The sequence below is a fragment of the Salminus brasiliensis genome, chromosome 10 (genome assembly GCF_030463535.1).
Source record: "Salminus brasiliensis chromosome 10, fSalBra1.hap2, whole genome shotgun sequence".
Classification (NCBI taxonomy): domain Eukaryota; kingdom Metazoa; phylum Chordata; class Actinopteri; order Characiformes; family Bryconidae; genus Salminus; species Salminus brasiliensis.
In genome coordinates this window covers 10,764,540-10,788,977 of record NC_132887.1, presented here as the reverse complement: position 1 = coordinate 10,788,977, position 24,438 = coordinate 10,764,540, and the positions used below count along the sequence as shown (strand labels likewise).

Genomic DNA, 24,438 nt, shown 5'->3' with positions numbered 1-24,438 from the left:
GAAAAAGGAGGTTTGGGAGGTGCTTGGCACCTGGATAATAATGGGAGCAGAGAGAGGAAAAGGTAATTTGAAGACAGAGACACAGAGACAATAAAAATGTAGTGGAAACGGCTGGAGGTAGCGTGCAGCCATGCATTGTGTTGCTGCGTTGTTTTGAGAGTGAGAAGGGCCCTCTGTGTCTTTGTGCTGAGATAAGTGGGCTGTCCTGATTGAGTGTGACAGGGAGTTAGGCCTGATTTATACAGGCAGCATTCTTTGTGACCAACCGTCAGGGTGCATCCGTCAGCCTCCCTCTGTTGCCACCCTTCTCCTCCTTCTCTTTACCTCTATCCCATTGCCGCCTCCTCTTGTTTATTTCTTTCTAGCGCTCTCTTCTCATTAGGCCTGCCATTAGCAGTTGCTCACCATTCTTTCGTCTTTCGCTCTCATTCAAAGACTCATTCCATTTTTATTGCTCTGGGCTGATAAAACGGATGCTCGGAGTACTCCCTGCTCCACTGAAGCTCTCGCGCTGAAATATTTTGGCAATTTATAAGAACCATGACAGTGAAAAGTAACACTCTCTCGAGCTCCTCAAAACAAATGTGCCACAACAAATCTAATCGTGCTGGATATAAGGATTATGGTGGAAACAAAAGTTAGAGCCAGCTCAGGTTTTCTTAGAGTGTATTAGTTTGTCATTTTTTGCTTTAATTTAATTTATTTGAGCTGCTTGCTGCTGTTATAATGGGCATAAACCAGAACACACAATTATGATAGTCAGTGAGATTACTTGGGGTTGGGTAGAGTTGTTTGTGGTGTGTGAAATTTTACAGGACTACACCTACACTTACCAGAAAGATTGCAGACCCTGCCATGAGACAGAAAGGACATGGTGTGCCCAGACCTGTAACATAGGCCCAAATCCAATGAGAACTTTCACCGCGTGGCCCGAAAAATTCTAAATCAAACAAAGAGCCGACCAATTAGACTTCTCTTTCAACCTTTTGCTGGGTTTTGGCAGCGGCCTACAGTACAGTTCCCAAACCAGAAACCACACCAAGCCTCATTTTTCACTGCACTTTGGTATTTGATCTTCTTCCTCTGTTCTTTTTGGTATTGGCTTCTTTTTGTTTGCTATTGTCTTTTTCATCGCAGAATTTACTATGAATGTACACAATTTGGCAAGGGGATATATTGAGAATAAATATACGATGAAAAGGGGGAGCTAGTTTTCCCCATTCTCTCTTTTTTTCCACCCCTCTTCTTGCTGAGCTTGGAAAAGCTGCTTCCAGCAGTCATGTCACTGGATTGGAAGTTGGGCCTGATGTTTTCGTTCTCCTGCGCCGTAAGGCCTCACGGTGTAAAAGAGCACCAAAATAAACAGAGTCTGCGGAGAGGGAATGAAAGAGAATACTGTTTGGGAGCACAAACACAGCAGCTCCGACTGCACTTGGAATTTCTTTTCTCCTGTAAGACTGGCTCGGGGCCAGGCGATAGACCTCGGAGAGAGGAGGACAGGGGCAGGACAGCTGCAGCTTCTGCTGCTGCTCTTATCTGACATAACCCTATTTACTGGATAACACATGAAATTCACCAGAGCTTTTCTTGGTGTGACACATGCATCCGTTAATTTAACATACGGGAGCAGCATCAGCAATCATCTCTATCCTGTTGTTTTTATGGAACTGCATTTTGCAATCTTTTGACTGTGGTAATAATGATCGTATATAATCTGGAATTCTACACATCGTGTATTCTATGCACATCGTCTTTTGGTAGTTGCTGTATGTAATAGCTGTAGCACTTTGCATCAACTAATGTGCTTACTGTTTGCAGATTTACTGTATGTATTTGAGCTTGTGTCCAGTCGAATATCTGTTACCTCTGAAGATATCTGAAGATACCACATTAATAATTACAGGCATTGGTTTAATAAAGTATTCACACTATATGAAACAATGTTGTAGAGGTGTAATGGTACAGAAAAGTCAGTACAATGCATAAAAAGTTACTAGGTAGTAAGAGTGATAAGAATGCAGGAGGGATAACAAAACTACCATTACCATAGGAGTGCTCCTAAATCCACTACAATTCCTACAATACCATGCAAATCCAAAATGAACTTGATGACTGGCTCTGAGTTTCTCATGCTTGTTCATTTTGATTCTGCATTATGTTCATCAATCTTCATCCACCATGTTGATTCTGTAGCTTACCATGGATTGTGTATTCTCCATTTGACTGCATACACCAATCCATGACTGTTAAGTACGAATACTTTACACCCACTATGTTGCTCAGGATATCCGTAGAAAGTGTATGTGATGCTGTGATTCTTATTCTCTTCAATATCAGTCCTTTTACACAATCATCTCTTCTTGTCTTCCCACAGGTCTGTCTGTGTACAGCAAACTGTTCCAGTCTCATGGGACTAATCATAGATGACTGAGCGAGAGCTGGTCCTGTGACTAGATGCAGATGTAGCAGGCTTCTCTCTGTTGTCAGATGTTTATCACTTGAAAATGAACCATGGGTATGAATGGCCAGCCTGAAATTTCACCAGGTGTTACCTGATGCAATTGCCTCTACCCATAAAAAAGAGGACAGCTGTGCAGTTGCCATACCAAAAACGTTTGTATTTTGTGTGCTTCCCAACCGTGTTTTCCTGTGGTCTTCCTCCATGTGCTGTAGACAGGAATCATATCTTCCCTTATAGTATTTTCGGTCAGGGAACAGCTGACAAATGCTGCTACCCCCGAGACGGTGTGTGACATCAAACCGGCCTTATTTATTTTCTTGGAGAGCATGTGGGCGTGCAACAGGATAGCCTGCAGTGTAAGAAATCCCTGGCTTTGACGCGAGCGCGGATCTGTTCCATGGCCCAAGACTTTCCGGTGGCCTTCAGTTCCTCCCCATCCCACCACTCCAGTTGTCCAGCCCCATTCTCACATGCAACTGCTGCCATGGAAAGACTGTGTGAATGGACAGGCAACAACAGCTGCTGCTTATACTGTACTGAGCCTGCACACCATTAGAAAGAGAGCTGGCAGCGTAAGTTCGTTATTACATGCACTGGAATATACACCAATACACCAATTTTTTTTTTTTAAATATGAGGCACAGTTTGGGCACCCGCAGATTAATTTTACTGCTAAACCATGTCCAAGAGAGAATATACATGTTCAAAACTGTAGTTCCTTCCTTTGGTTGGGACTAATTGAAGTCAGAAACATCATATTGCTGGGTCATGATTGGGGTTAAAAGGTTCTTTGAGCTTTTAAAATCTGAAAGCCGTCATAAATATATATCTTCATAAACGTTAAAGGTGACATAAACACAGTGTAGCTTTAAATATTCCAGAAGAACACTATGGACATTAGCATCAGCAGTCCTCATGCATCATGCAAAAAGACCATTAATGCTCTCTGTAAGTGCCTCATTCAGGTGCCACATAGTGCTTGTATATTGGCAACTTTGAGTACCTTCTGTGTCATGTTTTACGTGTTCAAAATGTACTGCTCTCATGGCACCTTTACTGGTATGGAAGCCCTAGAATGAATATAATGGCCACAGAGTATCGTTGCTCTATATACTTCATTAACAGCTCCTAAAATAAGTCAAGTTTACTTCTCTGGATAATAATCTTTGTCTTTCTGTTTGAAAGGTTAACACTTCCACAGCACACCAGAGTGTTACGAATTTCAACTTTATAGTACAGTTAGATAAGTCCAGTCTCAGGGAGAATTGGTAGTTAAGTTGATTTATTTGACAGACACATTCACACCTCTCCTGGAATGCTAATTATTAATAATGTGGTAATATTGGGTTTGGCAGTTGGCATGGCACATTGTTGGAGCTTGGTAACGTTTTACTTTTCTTTTTAAACATTTGCTAATTATATCAAAAATGTTTCCTTTTTTAGTTGCAGGCGACGAGTTCTTCCCCATCATAATGTCTGGCCAACGAGGTTTACTGCTGACGTATGCAAAACCAAACCTCACGTCCTAATTTGAGGATATTGTACTGTAACCTTTAGTTCCTCAGGGTTTGCTTTTTGTTTTCTTTTTGGGAACATTTTAGTTTAGTTTTTACAGTGGTTTATTTTCTACATGTCCTGTGTGTGTGAATTTCCTCTAATCATAAATTGAACACAGTGTTGTGTTATTAATCATTCCAGTGTGGAAATGAATAGCTGGAGTCTGTGTACATGTTCTGGTTCAGAGATGGTAGAACTCTTAATTCAAGTGGTTTATAGTACACATTGTGAAATTCTACTGCATTTATCATTATAGTTTTAATTTTGAACCAAAACTTATGATTGTCTGTGACATGACTGAAAGAGTGTTACATCATTACACTTGAACTGTTTAATGAAAATATACCTGTTTGCTGGATCACGTTGTCTCTCTCCCTCTCTTTTATTAGTAAATGCATTAGGGTTGTGGTAGGGCTGCCCCCTGAAAGTCGACGAGACGAATCATCAGTCAGAGACCCGTCAGTCAACTGAGATTCTTTGAGTCGAGCAGTTAAGAAGCAGTCAAAAATGTACGAGGATTACATTTTAATGAAGAGTTATATATATATTTTTATATTCTAGAAAATCTACCTGAAAACATGGCTTGGTGGTTCAGTGTTAAGGCAAGCTGAGAAGCAGAGATGGAGGGGGTGGTAAGTTAGACTATTAGTAATGTTGTTTCAGAAAAGGTCTAAATAAATGTAGATATGGGGGAATTTATGAAGGAGAAATCTATCAAACCTAAATGCGAGCTCTACAAGAATCATTCATCAACACTGAACACTGCATACAACTGCTGTAGGCAGCCATTCCTCAATTAACTGGGCAGATTTCATGCAGGCAGTATGTCTATTTACAGCCAATTTAAAAAAATATATGTTCTGCATATCTTCTTGGCCTGCTATGACACAGGGACGTACGACCACACATCTGCCTTGTGTTTTATATAGGCTAGGACAATCTTTTGTGTTTGACCTGTTGGTTATTTGTTGTGCAGGAAAAAGAGACTGAAGTCAAACACCATCATAAATATTTCAGAATCTAAATCACAAGTGTTTAGGTTGATTATTTATTCATTTACATCTAAGATTAATTCATGTTAAATAAAAATACAGTCATCTATTAAGTCGAGGCCACAAATTTCAGTCAGACCTTCTTTAACCATCTAGACCTTCTTTTCATCAAAATAATTCAAATCTTAATTCAGAGTTTTTATGTTATGTTTTTATTTTAGAAAAATAAAGAAGTAGGCTGATCCTGTTGAAGAAGTGATTTTAATGTTTAAACTGAAAGAAAAAACTAGGATAGGCTATAAGAGCTTATTTTAAACATAAATAAATGCTGTTGTCTGTCTCAATATTCCACATTTCCATATGGCAGCCTGGCATTATATGTCGGTAATTAAATTAGTCTACAATCTTGTCATACGCAGTGTCTTTTACTGATTTTTAAATGCTCTCAAATATGTTCCTTTATGGTAAAAAACTATAAATGAATAGTCAGTCGGGTACAGCCCTGGATTGTAACCTCTGAAACTCCATGAAACCACCTGGACATTTTCCCCCTGCTGGTATAACAACTCATGCTTTGCATGTATTTACTGAATAGTAATCCTTAGGGTGTAATAAAAGTCACAGGAACATAAGGGGTTAAAAACTGATTTAATATTAAATGTTGTGAGTTGTTGCATCTTAAAACTGTTTTTACCCCACATTTTTCCAGATGTTAGTGTTGGGACTGGTTTCTAGCTGTTTATTATACGAAAGTGACCAGCCTGAGAAAATTAGAACTGGCATAAGCTTCCTCTGCAAAAGGGCTGGGCATCGCTCTATTGCCATACATTGACTTCAATACTGATTCCTAAACAATAAATCTTTTAAATGACCACAACCACAAATCAGAGTGAATTGCTGGAGGGGTTTATTCACTGATGAAAGTGGATTGCAGGCTAGGTTAACCTGCATATGAAATATGATTTAAACGGTCAGTCACCACCCATATATTTAAAAACATGCACGCTTATTGCTCAAGGATGCTGATGATGCCTATGAGATCTATGTGTATTCAGTTTCCACACCTTGCTGAGCTACTACTCCTGCATTCAAGGTGATTGGTTCACATTTCTCTGCATCAACAAGGAGAGAACCAAGCTGTGCGACTCATGAAATGGTTGACTGGCTAGCTTCCAGATGCCAAGTTTGGTTCACGTGCCAGGACTGAAGAGGAATTCTTAAATGATACCCCAAAGCACGGAACTGGTGGTGTATAACCTCTCTGCCACTGGTTGTAGTGGCTTGATGCACATTTAGCTTTGCACATATAAACAAGCACTTCCATGGAATTGTGGTCAGGTCCTCTGTTACAAGTGCATAGACACAGATTATGATAATGGTTCCATTTCTCAATAGATGAAAAGAGCTATATGGATCTCAAATAAATAGCTAATAATGTACAGAAACTCACACTCACAGTATCTACCCCTGTAGTGCTTACTTTAGTCATAACCTTGTACCAGGTGATCGAGTTTTCCAGAGTTTCAGAGATAAATACAGTATTTCAGGTACAGTGTTTAAAATACACCACTCTAAAATATTAATAATAATAATAATAATAGTATTAAAGTGGCATACATGTAGTCTTTACTGGGAACTTTTCAATGGATGATTCTTTAAAGAACTATTTATGTAAAGAAGATGTGCAAATGTGAAGAACCTTTTATGAACCTGAACATATTATAAATGTTCTAGATATTTCCAAATTCTCCAGTGTGGAACTGAATATGTGTAGCTAATGTGCTAGTAAAGAGATCTCCTTCATTTTCCTGGTGGTATAAAATTGAAAGAACCTTTAAAGAACATTTCATATCACATAAGAAGATTACATACACTATATGGACAAAAGTATCGGGACACTCATTCATTTTCTCTTTTGAAATCAAGGGTTTTAAAAAAACATCTGTGCCAACAGATTAATTTATACTTATACTTAACAAATGAATTTACTTCTGCTTCAGATAAGAATTGTATTCTATTGGCAATACTTCAGAACAGGGACTAGACAAGCTGGGACTAGACAAGCTGGACTAGACAAGCCGCAAACACTTTACCAATAGTGTTTACTCTTACCAGGAACCCTTTCTATGGCTAATTCTTTAAAGAACCATTTTTGTAATAAGGCTTTTGCAGGTTTCATTTTCCTAGAACCGCCCAAGCCGAAGACCATTTAAGAACTTTACCTTACTTGCAGAAAATCTTCAAATTCAGTCTATTTTTCCAAGACTATTTTTAATAAAAAAAGGTGTTCTCATGAGTAATAGCAATAAAAAAACAACATGTACAGTTTGTGATCTAGTTTAAAGTTCATGTAGTGTCATACATCATTTTACACTGAATTGTCTGCTTAATATAGACCGAATGACCAAATATTCCTAGAAACTCAGATTCCAATGTGTAACAGAGGTAAATAATCAAAACAAAACAAATCTTTCCAGCATATCTGTATCATTATTAACATTATTTGTACGGTTATTGGCGTCTGTTAGCCTGTCTTGTAGACAAACAGTGTAGGGTACTGTGAAGACCACAGCGCAACTTTCAGCATAGATGAATCCTGTGCGTCAAGGCTTTATGTTTTACACAAAAACAAAAACCAACAAAAAAAACCTGCCGATCATCTTAGCAACAGCCAGGCAAGGCTGTTTTTTAACCCTTAAGTCTGTTTTTAATAGATCCAGTAGGCATTATCAGTCTCCTTTGGTGTCCTGACCACAGCTGCTGAGTCATCCTGGATAAAGCAGCTTCTGCACGTGTCACTAAGTAAGCACTGCCGTTTTAAGTAATTCGACCAGTTCAGAAATGCCCAACATAGATGCATGGAGGCGTAGACAGTTCAAAATGCAAAAAGCAACAAGTTAAGGAGAGAGAAACAGAGGAAAAACAAAAAAGGCAGGGGGGGGAACCAGTTCAGATGGTCTGCATGGAGGTCCGAGGGTTGGTAGAGTAGCATTTGGTGGCAAATCCACCTTGGAACAAAAGGCGATGTAGTGCTTTGAAGCATCATGCTCCAGGTGATTCAAAGTGGGTGAGAAGGATACATAGAGGTATTTAAAGTCCAGTTCTCGCCCCTCTCGCTCCCCCTCTTCTTACTTAAGTGTTAGGACCTCGGTGGGGCTGCCCCGAATACCGCCACCCTCAGCTGCACTTGCAGGATTTGACAATCATGTTGGAAAGTTGCTCCACTTTTGGTGTTCGTCCCACGTAGTAAAGGATGGTTAGAGGCTCTAGGTCCTGTGGCACGCAGCAGGGTGAGGCTGACGCCTCTGGGTTCAGAGTGTTGTATAGGCTCAGCAGCTATGGAGGGAGGTAAAATGTGGTGTTAAGCCAATTGTGTGCTCAACACTTGTTGACCATTTACATTTACAGCAACACTCTTATCCAGAGCGACTTGCATTAGAATCATGTTACACAGGTAGGCCAATGTAGTGTTGGCAGTCTTGCCCAAGATGTAGTGTGGTGTTTGCTCAGCCATGGAATCAAATCCCAGTCTGCCACGTAAAGGGGTGCTGTTACCCTTTACATGACACCAACCATTTCGTCATGCACACCACTTAACGTATAAATGCAATTTGCAGGTTTATAATTACTCACTTCATTAATCTCCCTGGAAGACCATAGGAGAACCACTGACCAGATATTGGACAGTGGATGCTGGCTTATTCTTAACACAGCAGTAAATCTTAACACAGTAGTTGCACGGCAGTGTTTGTGTTACTGGTGCAAGCCTAGGTTTACAGTTTGAGGTCCTTGCCTTGCATTGCACAGTTTGTGTTGGTCATCATCTAGCCCTTCATCAGCGGTCAGTTTCTGACCACAGGACAACTGCAAGTTTAATATCTTTGGTTGGAGTAGGCTGACATATGGTAACAGATGGGCTTCAGTCAGTAATTATATACTTAAAAAGCACACTTAGATGGTAAGTGCACCTTAGGTGCTTTCGCAAAGAGTCATTCATTTTGCATGACAGCTGTAATTGCAGTTAAAGGCCCTCGCAGTAAAAGCTGGAGCGTTCTCCTGCACCGTCAGTAAATAAATAAACTCTCTCACCGTGCTGTGTGTGGTGTCAGCACTGCGGAGATAGGGGCACGGCCCTGAGCAGAAGTTAGCGTGGTATCCTTTAGGCTCGTGAATCCACCTCCAGCCCAAATCCTGACGGAAATCGATGTAAAGAGGGCGAACGCAGCAGTTCTCCTCATAATTACTGCAATGGAGGGAGAAAAGGAGAAACAGACAGAAAGACAGACAGACTGATCAATTGCTCCACTGCGCCTCTATATATTTCCTAGAGCACCATATTCCTCTTTATTCGGGTACTCTGCTCTCTTGGCACACTTGATGCATTCATTTGAAGATTTCCATAGCCTCAGTGAAGTAATATGGCTAATTCTTACTTGACGTTTTAAGCCTTCTATTTTCATTCTGTATTGCCTTATAAACAGCTCAGGCTGTGTCTTTGGAGGCTCAGAAATTCCACTGTGAGGTGTGTCATTTTTTTCCCCCTTCCTGGACCAGGCCCAGGCATCCAATGCTGTCTGTGAGGTAAAACTAGGGATCCTCAGTGTGAGGAGCACACTACAGATAAGCCCATTCCCGATTAGAATACAGAGACAGATCTCAACTTGCTGATTCTTCTTCCATGTTTAAAGCTGTCAGTTGCCAATTAGAGGTTTAGTCATACAGTCTCTTCAGGGAACTGTGGTGTGCTAATAGTAATTGGAATGCGGACTAGAGAGAGCTGGCAAGCTCACGTCAGTGATGAAATATCAATGTTTTGTTGTTGCTTTATTTATTTATTTATTTTATTTTGTTTTCCATTGTGGAAGTATGTTCTGGGAGCCAGATTTCTCAGTGAGCCAAGAGAAAGAGAAAAACAATGATACATTGCTAAACAGACTCTATTTTCATTCATGATTACTACAGTATTAATCAACATACACTCCTGTTCACGTTCCACTCACTTGTCATGTTCGTAACATTATTATGAATTATATATGATAGCATACTTTCAGCATTTGTAGAACAAGAAGTCAATAAATGATCAATAATAGACTGTATTATCTATTTACTAACATTTTGTAAAGTTAGGATATGCCTCTGAATTTGATCACCATGAGGCATTTTGGATATAATACATTTAAAATTCATAAATTTTAAATAAATAAATAATAATATTAAAAGAGTAACCCCTCACGAGAAGCAGTAGTTGGTGTCCAGTGCCCTTTTGCGCCGCCTGGATGTTGGCGGCACATCCAGGCGATGGGGCGGCAGCATCATCAGGATGAGGTGGGGTAGGAGCTGCTCCTTCTGCTTCTGCAGCCGGCCCTGGTCCAAGTGGTACGGGTTTTCAGACTCCAGATCCATACCTGCAGAGCAGACAAAGCTCGTGGGTGATGAAGCACAAAATAAAAAATCATGCCTCTGCTTGGTGTCTCCCAAGCTTTGGGTGTCAGCCCACGACTGACCATTGTTCTACAGCTTATCCCGTCAGGACTGGCCGCTCCGTTCTCCCCACTCAGCCGTCTGCTCATCCAATCTGTCCCTGATAGAAAAAGCAGCTTAGGTCCCAGGAGAAGCGTCGCCAGTGGATACGGACGCCCCTCTTTAATTCGGGGCCAAGAGTCTGAGCGCCCGTGGCAGCAGTGCATTCCTCGCACTGAAGCCTGTTGATGGAGTAGGGAGAATTCCCAAAACCCCCAGACCCCGAGGCCCCCAACACTAAGTGAGATTCCACACTCAAGTGCGTTCCCATGATCAAGCTCGCAATCTATGTCTCTCTTTCTCTCTCTCAGCATTATCTCCCTGCTTAACCGAAACCCATATGTGTTGGACAGAACTTCAGAAGGAACTTCAGGAACTTCATTTATGTTATCCCGGATAAAAATGGGTAGAGGAAAAAACAGAGATGAGATCAGGTGACAAAAAAAAGGCATGGCTCAAGAAGCAGAACTGAGAAAAGGTTCTTCCCAATTCCAGTAGTTGCCAGGGTCAAAAGGGATTTTGTCATGCTGTAATTCAGTGCCACTAAATCAATAAATTTCATTTATTTGAGTGAGGTAAGAAGTGGCTCAGAAATGCTCAACACTTAAAATCAATGCAAACAGCAAAGTTGGCTGAAGCTGCAGTGACGCGTGCAGGTTTTACCGTTCCACCTAATCTGCAATCAAACTGAAGAAAAAGACGCAAGCCTACATGCTTTTCCTGGCTCCGGTGCAACTCACCTTTAAATTTGACGTCCAGTACCTCATTGGCATTCTCAATGATGTCACCATTCGGGCTGAAGGTGTGACAGGGACAGTGAACACTGATCTCCAGGCCAAGGTTAGTCTCTGCACAGCAGATGGAGAGAAGGAAGAATTCAGTGAAAGAGCTCTGCTGTACTTTTCGTGATTTATCATTCAAAGATACTGACCTTAGGACTATAGTCAAACAGAGCTAAATCATAAAAATATAAGAGCCCGCTGCATGCAAGGCACGGTAGACCCTGACCAAATGGTCTAAATCCTGTGTCCTGTCAAAACTGTTTTTATATTAATACGGATTGTTATTTGTTACTTCCTGAAACCATGATTTAAACATTTTCATTTTGCAGTTCATTAAGTTCCAACTATTCCTCTCCAACTATGGCCGGGACAAACGCAATTTACTATCCAACACATTTATTTTCGGAACTGTTCTCTTTAGAATGGCTTTCCAGGTCCTGGTTTTCTTTTCTTTTTTTCACTGAAAAAATGCAAACTCAACTTGGGTGGTTCATAATATCTGTTTTCAAGCTATTTACCTTGGTAAGACTCAGTCTCACTCTCAGAAGCTCCAAAGCCCATAGTATGGCTTACAGATGAATTGTATGGACTCTTTAGGCAGAGGAATGAAAGGTTTGGCGACAACTCCATGCTGAGTTGTTGCTTTATGCATCTTGTTTACATTTTTGAAAATTTGAGAGACCTTTATACACAAGGGCATGTAACTGAATCATGTAATCATGTAGTCTTACTCAAGGAACAGTGTAGTGTGCTTAAATCAAACCTCAGCTGCAGTTTCTTTAGTGAGCAAATGTATATGGACATAAATATTGGGACATCTGCTAATTCACTGTTTCTTTCTAAGTCAAGGGTATTAAAAAAAAAAAGAGTCTAACCTGCTTTTGTTGGAGTAACTGTCTCTACTGTCCAAAGAAGAAGACTTTCTACTAGATTTTGGAGGAGCATTGCTGTGAGGACTTGATTGAGCGGTAGTGAGGTCAGGATGTTGGATGATTACCACCCCACCTCATCCCTAACTCATCCCAAACTTATTGGATGGAGCACCAACCATCTTTCCAAAGAGCACAGTTCTACTGCTCCACAGCCCAATGTTTGGGGGGAGCTGGTTCGTGTTTAGTTTGTGTTATAGAATAGGACTCTCTGGACAATACTTCTCCACAGGGACTAGACAAGTGTCAGCAATGGGTTTGTAGGTGCATTAAGGGTCATTTGCTTGCTGTAACTATCAAGCAATGGCAACCCATTGACATCACCAAAGTGTTGTATTCTTCTTTAGTTAGTTTCCTGGCTTTCAGTTGTTTTTTTCAGTTAGGCTCATGCATGCTCAGTTGAGGTAAGGTCAGATGATTGACCTTTTACTTTTTCCCCCTGATAAAGTCCCTCTTGTGATGGCAGCCATTTGGGTCGTTGTCTTGCTGCATGATTAAGAGTCTCCTAAATAGTTTTGATGCCTTTCTGGGTAAATTAGCAGATGTTTCTGTAGACTCCCAAGTTCACATGTGTTACCTCCATCATACTTGACCATGACCTTGTATGTTTGGATCATGAGCAGACATTTCCTCGGCTTTGATGGAGGTTAATTGTGGTCCTATTAGTCCATAAAACCAGAATGTTTGTGGCTCATTTCTGTATTGATTTAGAAGCTCTAATCTTGCCTTCCAGTTCTTGATATGGACGAGTGGTTTGCGTCTTGTGGTGTGGCCTCTAAAAGTGGATAGTTGATGTTTCTTGTCTGACCAGTTGTCCAGATATTGGTACACCAGTGGTTTCTTTCTTTTTCAGGATATTTCAAATTGCTGTAATGTCAGTGTCTGTGTGTGATGGGTCTGATCAATTCTTCCCTTTTTTCTGGGGTTTAAAATAGAAATGGCTTGCTTCTCTTCTATGGACATTTTTTTTGGTCTTCATGTTGGTTTATCCTTTTTAACAACAAAGGTGAAACCCAGGGCGTAAACAAAGAGAGGTTGTGGCACTCTTTGTTTACGCCCTGGGTTTCACCTTTGTTCCATGTTCCAACATGTTTGCTCACTTTTATTTGTGAAAATTTACATTTAAGTGGATTCGAACAAATGGAGTTGTTTAATATCAGAAAATAGAATCTTTTTTGTGATTGTGATTGATTTGCTCAGTTTGAACCCACGTCATACTGTACATTTCCATACTGCACAGACCAGAGTGCAGTAGCTTTACTTAAACTCACCTCTGTACATGAGCCATTCCCTCACGGTCTCTGTGACATCGAAGGAGACCCACTCAAGTGTTCCCTTGGTCAGGACGTTCTTGCCCCCAATATAACGCTGCTTTGCAATGTGTTCATCAGGCCGAAGTATCTGGAAACATCAGACAGTGAGAGATCTTGAGTCGGCATAAGGTAACGTAAAGCTCATATTTGTGAAGCTCAAGTCAGAACTGGAACTGTAAAGACTAAGTCTTAACTTTTGCTTTTTCTACTCTTTTTCTTTTTTAACACCAAAATAAAAAAAAGTTGATTGCTAGTATGAGTGGTTGTGTCATATGGTAACATACAATCACACACACACAAGCTCCAGACATTGGCCCGGTCAGATATGTCTGAGCCAGACACTCAAGGATGCCCGAGGCCAAAGCGTTCTCGTCTCTCCCTCATGGAAAAAGTGACTCCCGGTGTGTGAGATATCCCCATATTGCATGTTAATGCCTGCATGTAGCCCCATTTTACCGGTTTGAAATAAACTGCTTCTCCAGCGTTCTCCAAGGTTTACACAGCACAGGTTTACACTTGAACGTATTTGGATAAATAAAGCAATAAAGCTTAGCTCTGAATGTTATTCCAAAACTAAAAAAAAATGGCTCAGACCACTGAACTGTTGAACCACTTCCACAGTCACTACTACAACACTACAACACTTCGCTTGATAAAAGTCCCTAAACTCCCCCATAGTGTGTTAGAAGTTTCCAAAAATGACTTGGCCCACAAAAAGGAGGCTGGTATCAGTAGGTTTCTAAGCAGCGTCAGGACCTAATCTAACTTCCTGTGAGACTCAAGCTGAGAATGGGGGTCCTGTGAGACCTCTCAGGCAACCTACGCTAAAGCTGCTAGGGCTTCTGCCAATCAGCTTCAGGCGAATATGTGGGGGTGAGGGTCACCATTGCACCCCGTTTTCCCCTCCCTTTTCCCCTTTGCCTTCTCCTTTCAGTGGCTGACCCGGCCTCTATCTCCAGCAGGGCTCCTGGAAACCATCTGTGGGCCTGTCAGGCCGTGCCTGCGCTGTGGCCAGAGCCTGGTGGAGAGGCGAAGTGGTATGCAGGGCCGGAGACGTACGTCTCTCTGGCAGGAAACGCTGGAACCTGATCAGGGCTCTCAGCCTCTCCTGGGAGATTAATGAGGAAACCGACCCAAAATCACCCCCTCACCTTATATATACACTCAAAGTATAAATGTAGGTACACATAGTGCATATACAATATGCCTCTACACACAATATATCCCCTACAGCTCTCACCCTCGCTAAACGTATTACATTACTGAGCTCTGGCTATGACAGTGGCAAAAAAAGCATGCTTTACTCAGGCTTTCTCAGAATACTTCCTTTGTTCAGCTAAATTGTGCAAATGTACTTCTGTATAATCCATTTGCTGCCGCCTGGAATAAAGATCAGCGCCATGAAAAACTGGAGACGCAAGAGTTAGGGGGCTTGATATAAATTCAGTATCCAGTGTCCTTTTTGGTCTCACGTTCAGATCTATGATATATAATAATGTCTGGTGCTAAGAAAGTGCTGGCCTGGGAGTTAGCTGTGTGAACAGAAAAATAGCCTAAGGGTTCCTTTAAGAAACATTTGTCTGGAGTTAAAAATCGTGGAACTCCAGTAGTAGGACGAAGTGCGGCTTCTCCTGCACCAATTGTGATCTTAAGTATGGCTGTACAGAGAATCAGAGGAAAGTTTGGGGACTGTATCAACATTTGACCTAATTAAAAGTGAATGTATGGAGCCAAACATACACACAGCACTTACATAAAAAATATTTAAACACTTTCAAGTGTATAAAAAAAAGAAAAAGTCAATGTGACGGGGTGGTATGTGGCGGTGACTAATCAGTGGTACCAGTGGCATATTTGTGGGCATATTTCATTTCGCATCGATGACAGTGGTTGAATGGTTTAATAAAATCCTAATTAAAATGCACAAGAACACACGACTGCAGGCAGCTTGTGAATGGTAAAATGTACACTGGTGACACAAATATTTTACCAGAAAGATATCTGCAACCTTTCTTCAGTGTGCTGTGGGTATACATGATTCTGGGCTCATCTCTGAAATGACTGTCAGCTCGGTGCTCAGGGTACTGCTTCTGCACCAAGGTCTGGTTTAGCCCCCTAGACGTCCTTAATGCTGCCATTTCTTACTCCAGTAATTTAAAAAGTAATGCAGCATTGTTCTCCATGTAATTGCTAAGTAATAAGCCTTGGATAATACTTGGAGTATAATAAGCCTGATAATTCAAGGGGTTAAATATGTAAGTGAAGGTGATTTATAGGAATATGAGAAGCTACAGTAGGAATTAATTACTTTGTGTCGTTATAGTAAACTCTAAGGTTTCAGAACTACACAACTAGGTCATTACAATAATGTCTAACAATTGTAAATATATGTTTTAGGATCTTCTCCTGCCACTTCAGTGTCTTTTCCGTGTTATCTATTAATGTTCTTACTCTAATGCCCATCATTACTACACAACCAAAGAGTACTGTACCCTATTCCATTTCCACATTCTTCCCATTATTGTATTTGACATGGAAACAAAGCACTTACAGAAGGGAGCAATACACCTACCTGGTAGAGCTCAATGCGCTGCTCGTTCCTCTTGGCACTGAAGTTGGGCACCCGCAGAGCGCGGAATTCTGCTCGGAACAGGTTGGTGGAATTCTTCTCCATGGATGAGACATTAAAGCGGAACACTTTAGATGTAATCCCTTTGGGACAGTAGGGCAGGTCATCTGCAAGGCAAGTGGGCAAAGGTCTCTCTGAGATGGTTTTTATGGAGCATCACTACCTAAATTCAATTCTGCTTCTCAGATCTCAATCTCCCTCTGATGTGAATGAAAGCGATTACTCGCTTGAGGAGAGTGTGCAGGCAAAGCCTCGTCCCATCTGTTTGTGCTTTGCGGAGGAAAAGTTAGCAACAAGTTGAAGTCATGAAATGAAAACCAAATGTCCCAAGTAACGTTGGTGAACTAGGCTGAATGGGCCTGGGATACCACTGTGGTTCCTCCCACTCGCTCTTCCACAGAGCAGGTGCCTCAGAGCCGTAAACTCCCAAAGGCTGAGTGTTTGAGGAGGAGGAATGCCTGTCAGCTGATTAGCGGAACTGCGATTTATGCTTGTTCTCTTATGCTAGGCCTACGCACGTACACGCTCTGAACAGGCATACAAACAACATTCAGGGTCCTCTCATTCCACTGTTTCCTGTAAAACTACCTCTAATGACTGCTAAGAGCGCAGCATGTTGATGACAGACCACAGTCCATTAGCAATCCATGAAATCCGTAGCTGGTTGGATGGCTTGAGAAATGTGGTAGGCTATATTTATGTAATAAACAGATTATGCCAATTGGACTGCTGTGTGGTGCGGCTCTAGACAGGCTTCTCGGTATATACCTCCTTCTAAAGCACTTCACTTAACCACTCTTTCCTTTTTATCTGGACACTAATGCAACTCGGTTTGTTTATTGTTGTAATAGCCTGGGTGCTTGCAGTGCCGAACACAACAGGCACAGAGCTACTATTTTATAAGTCAAATGGAAACACCAATTTACAGCCAAGTCATCAGCTATTTAGGTACCCTGGTTGTTAACAGGGACACAGTGCCTTCAGAGAACTGGGTGAGAACATGACAGGCCTGGGATACCACCCTCCCTAAAGCTTTAACTGCATCTGATCTTTCATACCTGCGTGCAGATCTGGCACTTTGACTAATAACTGTTTTTCCATGATTCTTTTCCAAGAAACCAGTCAAATATCACAGTAACTTTCCACAAGGCCTGAGAAGTTACAATAGACTGTACTGTCTATCACCCTCTTTCAGTGCTTCCCTCTTTGTTCTCCTCCTGCTGAAGGTGGAAAGCCCCACTTTGAGAGATTTGAAATTCTAATCAAGTCTTTGGTTTCCTTTTGGATGACCTCATTTTTCCCATTGCAATGGTTTAAGGTGGATTTCGCATTATGGCTTATTTTTGCCAAGGCTTAGTCTGTAGGTCATTTGTTCCATGACTAGTGTGGGGGGGATTGTTGGCATAATTGGGTGACATACAAAATTTGACATCCTCCTTTATCAGGATGGATTTGCTTACATCAGCAGAGGCCTGACCTTAACATCTGTCAGTGTGAACATAATACTGAGGCAAAAATGAGAAGACCTAGTCTCATGTCAGCAATACTGATTAGTCTATTATTAATGATAAGGCACAGTATAGGGTGTCTATGAGAGATAATTTATAGTGTAGTCTTCTTTTACAGACAAGTTCATAATATTCTTGAATCATTGTTGTGTGTACTCATTGACATGGTCACTAGATCTTCAGAAGTCTTAGGTCACATACAATTCAGCAAAAATAGCATGATTTCTTCTCCTAATCAAAGCATATGGGCATTTTGAGGTGCTCAGTGAGCTCATCCCCGAAAACAGTCTAGAGAATGGGCAGTAGCCACTGTAGTCCTCCATCATTCCCTAAGCATCCTATAAAGGCCTTGTCCCAGACGCTGCTGGCCCAGCACCCCCCCGTCCTCTCTTCCTGTGTCTGGGATGTACCTCCATCATCCGACAGGTGACATCACACAGAGACTTCTGAAAAAGCAATCTCTGCAGTAAGGGCTGCCACAGTGCCCAGAGGGCTGCTGGAGATGTCAGAGAGTGGAGGTAAACACAGGAAATGGAACAGAGCGAAGAGGGTCACGTGCCGGCCAGCTGCTGTGGAAGAATTTGGGCCGCATTTAACAAGAAACAACGTTCAGAATGTAGAAAGATGTCGATGACGATCTGTGCAGTAATTTCATCACATCTTAAACTTAATAAAGAGAGCTCTTAACTCTCACAGCCACTGCTGTCCCTGTATATGATTTGCCTAGCAATGCCTTAGAAGAACCACTTTAGTTTCCATAAAAAACAATGTTTGTAATATGTTTGAATGTGACTGACGGACTGAAAGCCCACTTATAAACGTTTATTCAATAATAACATTGAGCGACTGATGTTGAAAGGGAAGAAAGATGAATTTAATGTTTTTCCTGGGGTAAACCTTAAACCTAAATCTGTAGCCCACTCACTAAGCTAGCCTTTACTTAGCTAGCTCAGCTACCGATCCACCAAGTATCTGACAGGTTAGATCAGACTGTGCTGAACTGACAACCGACACAACTGTTGATGATTAAAAACTTGTGTCTGAGAGAGCAAAGTCTCACCTGTTTGGACTGGTAGCCGACTATCTAACTTAGATAAGTTAGCTAGCAATCGGGCTAGACACCAGAATGGGCCATGGGCCATGGTTTCAGCTGACTGAGGCTCAAATCACACATGTTTAGAGGATAAAGTTGCATATCTGAGAGTCTAATAAATGGTCTTAGGAGTGTTTTCCACTGTCTACGGGCACATTTAGTAGACTGGCTCATCCATGCTTGCTTGCTCTCCCTTTTAACTGAACTCAGCACCATGCACTCACAAATGCACACATGGGGGAATGAGCTCATCTGGCCATGTAGTAAATAGACACAGACTTTTTAAATACTGCAATATATGGTATTATCATTATATTGCCAACCCTAAATCGACTACCTTAAAGAACCATTTAAAGCTTCTTTATATTTAAGTCCCTTTATTTTTTTTAAGTTTCCATAAAGGAGTCCCTAGAAGAGAAATAGTTTAAAAGAACCACCTTTGAGAATGTCATTGTTGTTAAAAGTACTACAAGATGATTTGATATACAAACTTATCTTGTGTACATATTCGTTTGCTTTTTGGGTCATATCTCACTCATTTCCCAGGTTTGAAATGAGGCCGCCCAGTAGATGTTTCCGAGGCATTACATTTGGATTCTCCTTGCTGTTGACCTATGTTAAGTGACCATTTGACTGAATGACTCCTCAGGCTATTTAAAGTCTCAGAATAAGCAGCACCACTACAACACAGTGCTCTTGTGTGTCTCTGTGCTCTGAATGAGGCGGCTCTTGAATAAATCATGACACACACACACACTCATACAGAGACTTGTAGGCTGACTACGCTTAGATGAGATAATGCGCTAAGGCTTGCAGCAGAAGTAAGACTTTTTTCCACTTGATCAGGGATGAAGAGGAGGGAAAAATCTGTGTGTGTGGATGTGTGTGTGTGTGGAGTTAGGGGGAGGACTCTGGCCTTCCAGTATTGGCCAGAAAATTTGGTCTCTGTTTTGCTTGGAAATTACATCACCTTCTTACTATTCCATATATCAGAAGCAGTGCTGTCTGCAACTCCAGTCCACATCCTCCCCTCCCTGCCTGCTCAATCACTGATTACCTAATGCCACATACTATTAACCATCCCTGTGATCAGATCATCTTCCTTTAACCCTCTCAATTATCCTTTCACTCAGTTAAGATGGCTCTTGCAAGTTTGCGGGCAAGCCCTTCTTGACATCTGTTGGTGGAACTGGTTGGTAGTGTATTTTGTTGCAACTCTTGGGTTGGTCTCTGTTGGCGTGTGTACCACAGAGGTCAAAAGTCAGCTTGCTAAAGCAATGCTAGCACAGCAGAGCATATGGAATGCAGGTGTGGAACTGAGAAGGCTCTAACGGTCCATATTTCCCACCCGATTCAGGCCGCCTCGATGGGCAAACAAACGTGGCATCTCAAAAATGCTTTCAAGTGATATTACTCTGGTTGGCTATTTTTGGAGACAAACAAAGGAAGAGAAATCAGTAGAAGCATGAAGTCTCTAAAGTCTCTAAATGACTTTAAGGCTTGGACACATCACTTCTTTTTATAAAATAGAGGAAGAGAATGATTCCATACATATCCCAAATGCAATCCATGCATAAGGCCATAGTTCAGCTGGTCTGAGTGGACTGGGAATATACATTCCTGTTTCTCCACAGTGACATCAACCACATTCTAGCCAAACAGGCCCGCTTAATGGTCAAATTGCACAATGGAAATTAGAAATAAACGTAATTATTCAACTCTGGAAACCATTACTGATGAGGGCCCAAATCCATTTTCCCCTTGTGACTTCCCCTTCTTTCGTGTGTGTGTGTGTGTGTGTGCACCTTGTGTGTGCACATGTTGGAAATGAAAGGTGAATGGGTGGTCGCTTGATAACCCAAAGATCACCCCAAGCCAGTGGTCTTAAAATGGCAAGGCAAACATAAGCTATATATTTTGGTATGGCAGCTAAAGTAGCTGAGGGAGTGTATATTTTAAGTGTCAGAAGCACTTTAGTTGACCTGAAATCCACATTTGGCGCAGGGGCTTGTTTGGGAGCCAGAGGACGGTCTGTTCAGTGTCTCTCTAGCATAAAACACCTGTTGATTTGAAAAAAACAGTTGATGCATGATGCAATGACCTGCTTCCATCACTGCACAGGCCCAATTCCAATTCTTCTCACTTTCCAAAGAGTTTGCGCTCTCCTGAGACTTTTTCTGCGATGGAGGACGCGGCCATAGATGGGCTAGCTGGCCGTTGTTAAACGTCTATTATCAATCAAGAGAGGCAGCAGATGACAAAAGAATGCATGGGCTCCTCTCAAAAGCATCACTTTTACAACCCTGTGTTCAGCACTTAAAGAAGGCTGCTATAAATCATTAGCGATATTAACACATGGATCCAGACAAAGAGTAAACGGACAATTATGTACATAAACCGCAGTTATGGCGTCTGACAGTGGGGGGAAAAAATCACTGACGACTTGTTCCGTGGACAGTATAAGCAAGCCTCGTTAAAATGGTTCCAGTGGAAAGGCTGCCTGAGACAGTCTGGTCGTTAGCTCAGTGGGAAAGGACTGGCGAGCTCCCATACTGCTCCAGTCACAGCTGAGGACAGTACAGTGCTCAGTGTCCGAATGCTCTTCTAAAGATGGGGTGAACCAGTGGAGAAAGCCATCAGGATGCCCTGACTTTAATTTTCTCAACTTATAAACATCTTCACTTCATTTAATGGCACAAAGCCAATTATAGAGATTGCCTGTGGATTCTGGGGCCTGTGTGAACTTGGGATGGGACCACAAGGCCTGGCCTGCTGTAGATTCATAGAAAACTCCACTGAGGTATTTTCCAATGATCTGATAAAGACATGTCCCCTGTTTACCACTTTGGCTGCCTTCTGAACTTTTAGGTTCCGCAGGTAACAGTCAAAGGAACATCCTAAATGTCCTAATTTTTTCCAGTAATGCCAGACTAAGGCATTATTTGAAGGCCACTCTCTTAGAGTATATTGGTTTCTGTGGCAAAATACCACAGTCTCAATCACATGATTACTCTACGTGCTGGGTTTCCAGCTGTGGGGATCCAATGGCAAATGTTAGGGACCAGATTTATGGCCTATGTGCACAAGCCATAACATACAATATTGCTTTTGTTATTCCTAAGCAGGATCACAGGCCATCACTGTCTCACACAGGCATTTCAATGAAATAAGGTCACTTCAAATCAGAGCAGGGTGAAAATGCAGTCCTACTTAGGCATACTCACTGTTTTCAGGTGGTCCTTGGATCATGTTGAACTTGTGTATCTCTTTGGCATAGTACTCAGTCTCAGTGTTATCCTGGCCACAGCTTTGCTGCCGGTCCCTGCCCAACTCCTCTATCAGCTCCCTGGTGCTGTTATAGAGTGCCAACACCTGGTACGGTACCTGATTGGGACCCAGGGCTTGCGGTGGACTCGTCAGTCGCAGTTTGCTCAGAATCTGTCCCCGGATGGCCTCCACCCGCTTCTTCTTGATGTGGTCAATGTCCACAGTGGTGCAAGTAGACAGCGAGAAAATCATGGTCACGCTGTTTAAGAGGAGGAGGAAAAACAAAAGTGCTCTGCCCAGATGCATGGTGATGTGTGGATGTGTAGGAGTGTGTGCGTGTGTGTGTGTACGTGTGTGAATGTCTGTTCTCACTTGTCCAAATACCAAAGAAAGTTCCAGTTCACTTAAGGTGAGCTGTAGTTCAGAGAAAAGGATTTAAATATTTGAAAAAAAAAATCTAGAAAATAAAATATAGACAAAAAAAATCTATGAAAGTAAATTCCAGATTATCCTCTCAGTCGGTTGGAGTTCAAGTTGTGAGGGAGTTTTCTCCATCCTGTAAACTTAAGCAGAGCAGCCATGCACTGCACTCCAAAAATGCATCCCAATAGAATTCCATAACATAGCTAAAGCATGGAAGAGTGCTATGCTAAAGACTTTAGTTTTTCAGCCTGTCCCACCAGCATATTCCCTTCATGCAGCTGCTGTGGTGGACTCTGTGCCCTCGTCCCCTCGCGCCTCTCTTCGCTGCAGATGAGCTCTGGGGCTCTAGCGGCTCTTTATAGGGACGGGCCCGTGACGTCCCGGGACGGGGGGAGGGACAAAAGAGGAGCAGCTTCTCACCCATTGCCTGGCTAAGGGGCAGCAGAACTGTAATTACTGCAGCAGTTCAGTCAAAAAAAGGAGCAGTGAGCAGAGTTAACACGTCAACTGAGCTGACAGGAAATTTCTTTCTCTCCTCCTCTATCTCTCTAAGTCTCTCTCTCTCTCACGCGCCCGTGCACGCACACAAACACAAACAGACGCACGAGCGCAACCACCTACTCTTTTTTTACATGCGTGCGCGCCCCCTAGCGGATATCTAAGCGAACATGCAAAAGAGCTTTTCCTCAGAGATGAGTGATAACATTGGAATATACACAGACCAGCCACTTCATTAAAACCACCTCCTTTATTTCGAGACTTACTGTCCATTATATCAACTCCATTTAACGTATAGGAGCACTTTGTAGTCCTATTTGCAATATCCCATGTGCAATATCCCACCCCCATGTGCAATTAAGAGTCTTTTACTGTAAATAATATTGTTTATTGCTTTTTTAATTCTTATCTATATTGTGTGTATATAGTGTAAATTATTTATTTATCTAAATTTTTGTAACTGAGTGTCCTGCTATCCCTTTCTGCTGTTACACTGTGAATTTCCCCACTGCGGGACTAATAAAGGACTATCTTATCTTATCTTATCTTATTAATATATGTAATATTATATATATATATATATATATATATATATATATATATATATATATATATATATATATATATATATATATGTATAATCTGTAAATAATGTTGTTATTGTTTTGTTTACTTCTATTATTTATTTTTTATATATATAGTGGTAATTTATCTACGTTTTTGCTTTGACACTGAGAATTTCCCCACTGTGAGACTAATAAAGCATTATCTTATCTTATCTTATCTTAATTACAGACTGTAGCCTATCTGTTGGCCGTCTACAAGTGGTTTTATTATAGTGGTTTATTTATAATGCCATAAATGTGGGACTATACATGAAGTCTATCCACCTTCCCTGGCCCTGGAGGACACCCTGGCCTCCACATTTTAGTGGTTCCCTGCTGTAACATGCCATCTTCAACTGAGGAAGGGCTTAGTAATAAGCTGAATAGCCGGATCAGGTGTGTTAAGAGCAGGGTCTGGCCACCAGCACCACTTTAACACTACTAGGTTTAATATATATCTTGCTATGAATAAATTATTTATTTATGCATCTGTTCATTCCTCCAGTCGCTGATTCATTCATTGCAATCCTACCTCTATAACAGTGACAATGTGGCTATTTTGAGCCCTGACTGTAATGGCCTTTCAAACCGTGAACATCGTTCTATGTCTAACAATGAACAGCACTGATAGGCATAGCTCATTACATGCTGCAGCTAGCATGAAGTAGGCCTAACTGTTGTTGACGTGCCGTAGGAGGCTGCAAATCAACATTTCTTTATATGGTGAGGTCCACGTCCCTTAAATCAACATCCACTGGCCATATTCTAGTAAACAATAAAAGACCCTAGATTGCTGGCACTCAACCAACTCTCCATTGACTAGCGAAAATAAACACCGTACTTCCATCGGATGCCATGAAC

The 24,438-nt window shown here is 41.6% G+C and overlaps 2 protein-coding genes across 4 annotated transcripts in view; one reads left to right on the top strand and one right to left on the bottom strand.

Moving 5' to 3' along the window:
• The window catches only part of ttll5 (tubulin tyrosine ligase-like family, member 5), a 66,687-nt gene extending 62,317 nt beyond the window's left edge, over positions 1-4,370 (top strand). For all 3 annotated transcript variants that reach the window (XM_072689173.1, XM_072689170.1, XM_072689172.1), the window contains one exon: positions 2,375-4,370. In XM_072689173.1, the coding sequence (XP_072545274.1) occupies positions 2,375-2,427 (53 nt within the window). In that variant the 3' untranslated portion in view covers positions 2,428-4,370. The remainder of the gene's footprint in view (positions 1-2,374) is intronic.
• Positions 4,371-7,264: 2,894 nt separating this feature from the next.
• Positions 7,265-22,787, bottom strand: tgfb3 (transforming growth factor, beta 3). Its single transcript, XM_072690296.1, has 7 exons — positions 22,009-22,787; positions 16,127-16,290; positions 13,513-13,642; positions 11,271-11,378; positions 10,244-10,415; positions 9,100-9,253; positions 7,265-8,346 (listed from the first exon to the last, which is right to left on the bottom strand). Exons 1-7 carry the CDS (start codon positions 22,355-22,357, stop codon positions 8,188-8,190), a joined length of 1,236 nt encoding a protein of 411 aa, XP_072546397.1. The 5' UTR covers positions 22,358-22,787; the 3' UTR covers positions 7,265-8,187.
• Positions 22,788-24,438: the final 1,651 nt, after the last annotated feature.

What these genes read in the sequence shown, in the direction of transcription:
- tgfb3 (XM_072690296.1), bottom strand. Translation starts at nt 22,357, where the DNA reads ATGCATCTGGGCAGAGCACTTTTGTTTTTCCTCCTCCTCTTAAACAGC. An exon ending in CCAAGGACCACCTGAAAACA is followed by an intron (nt 16,291 to 22,008) that starts GTGAGTATGCCT and finishes CTTGCCTTGCAG; the next exon opens with ATGACCTGCCCTACTGTCCC. An exon ending in GACACCAACTACTGCTTCTC is followed by an intron (nt 9,254 to 10,243) that starts GTGAGGGGTTAC and finishes CCTCCATTGCAG; the next exon opens with TAATTATGAGGAGAACTGCT.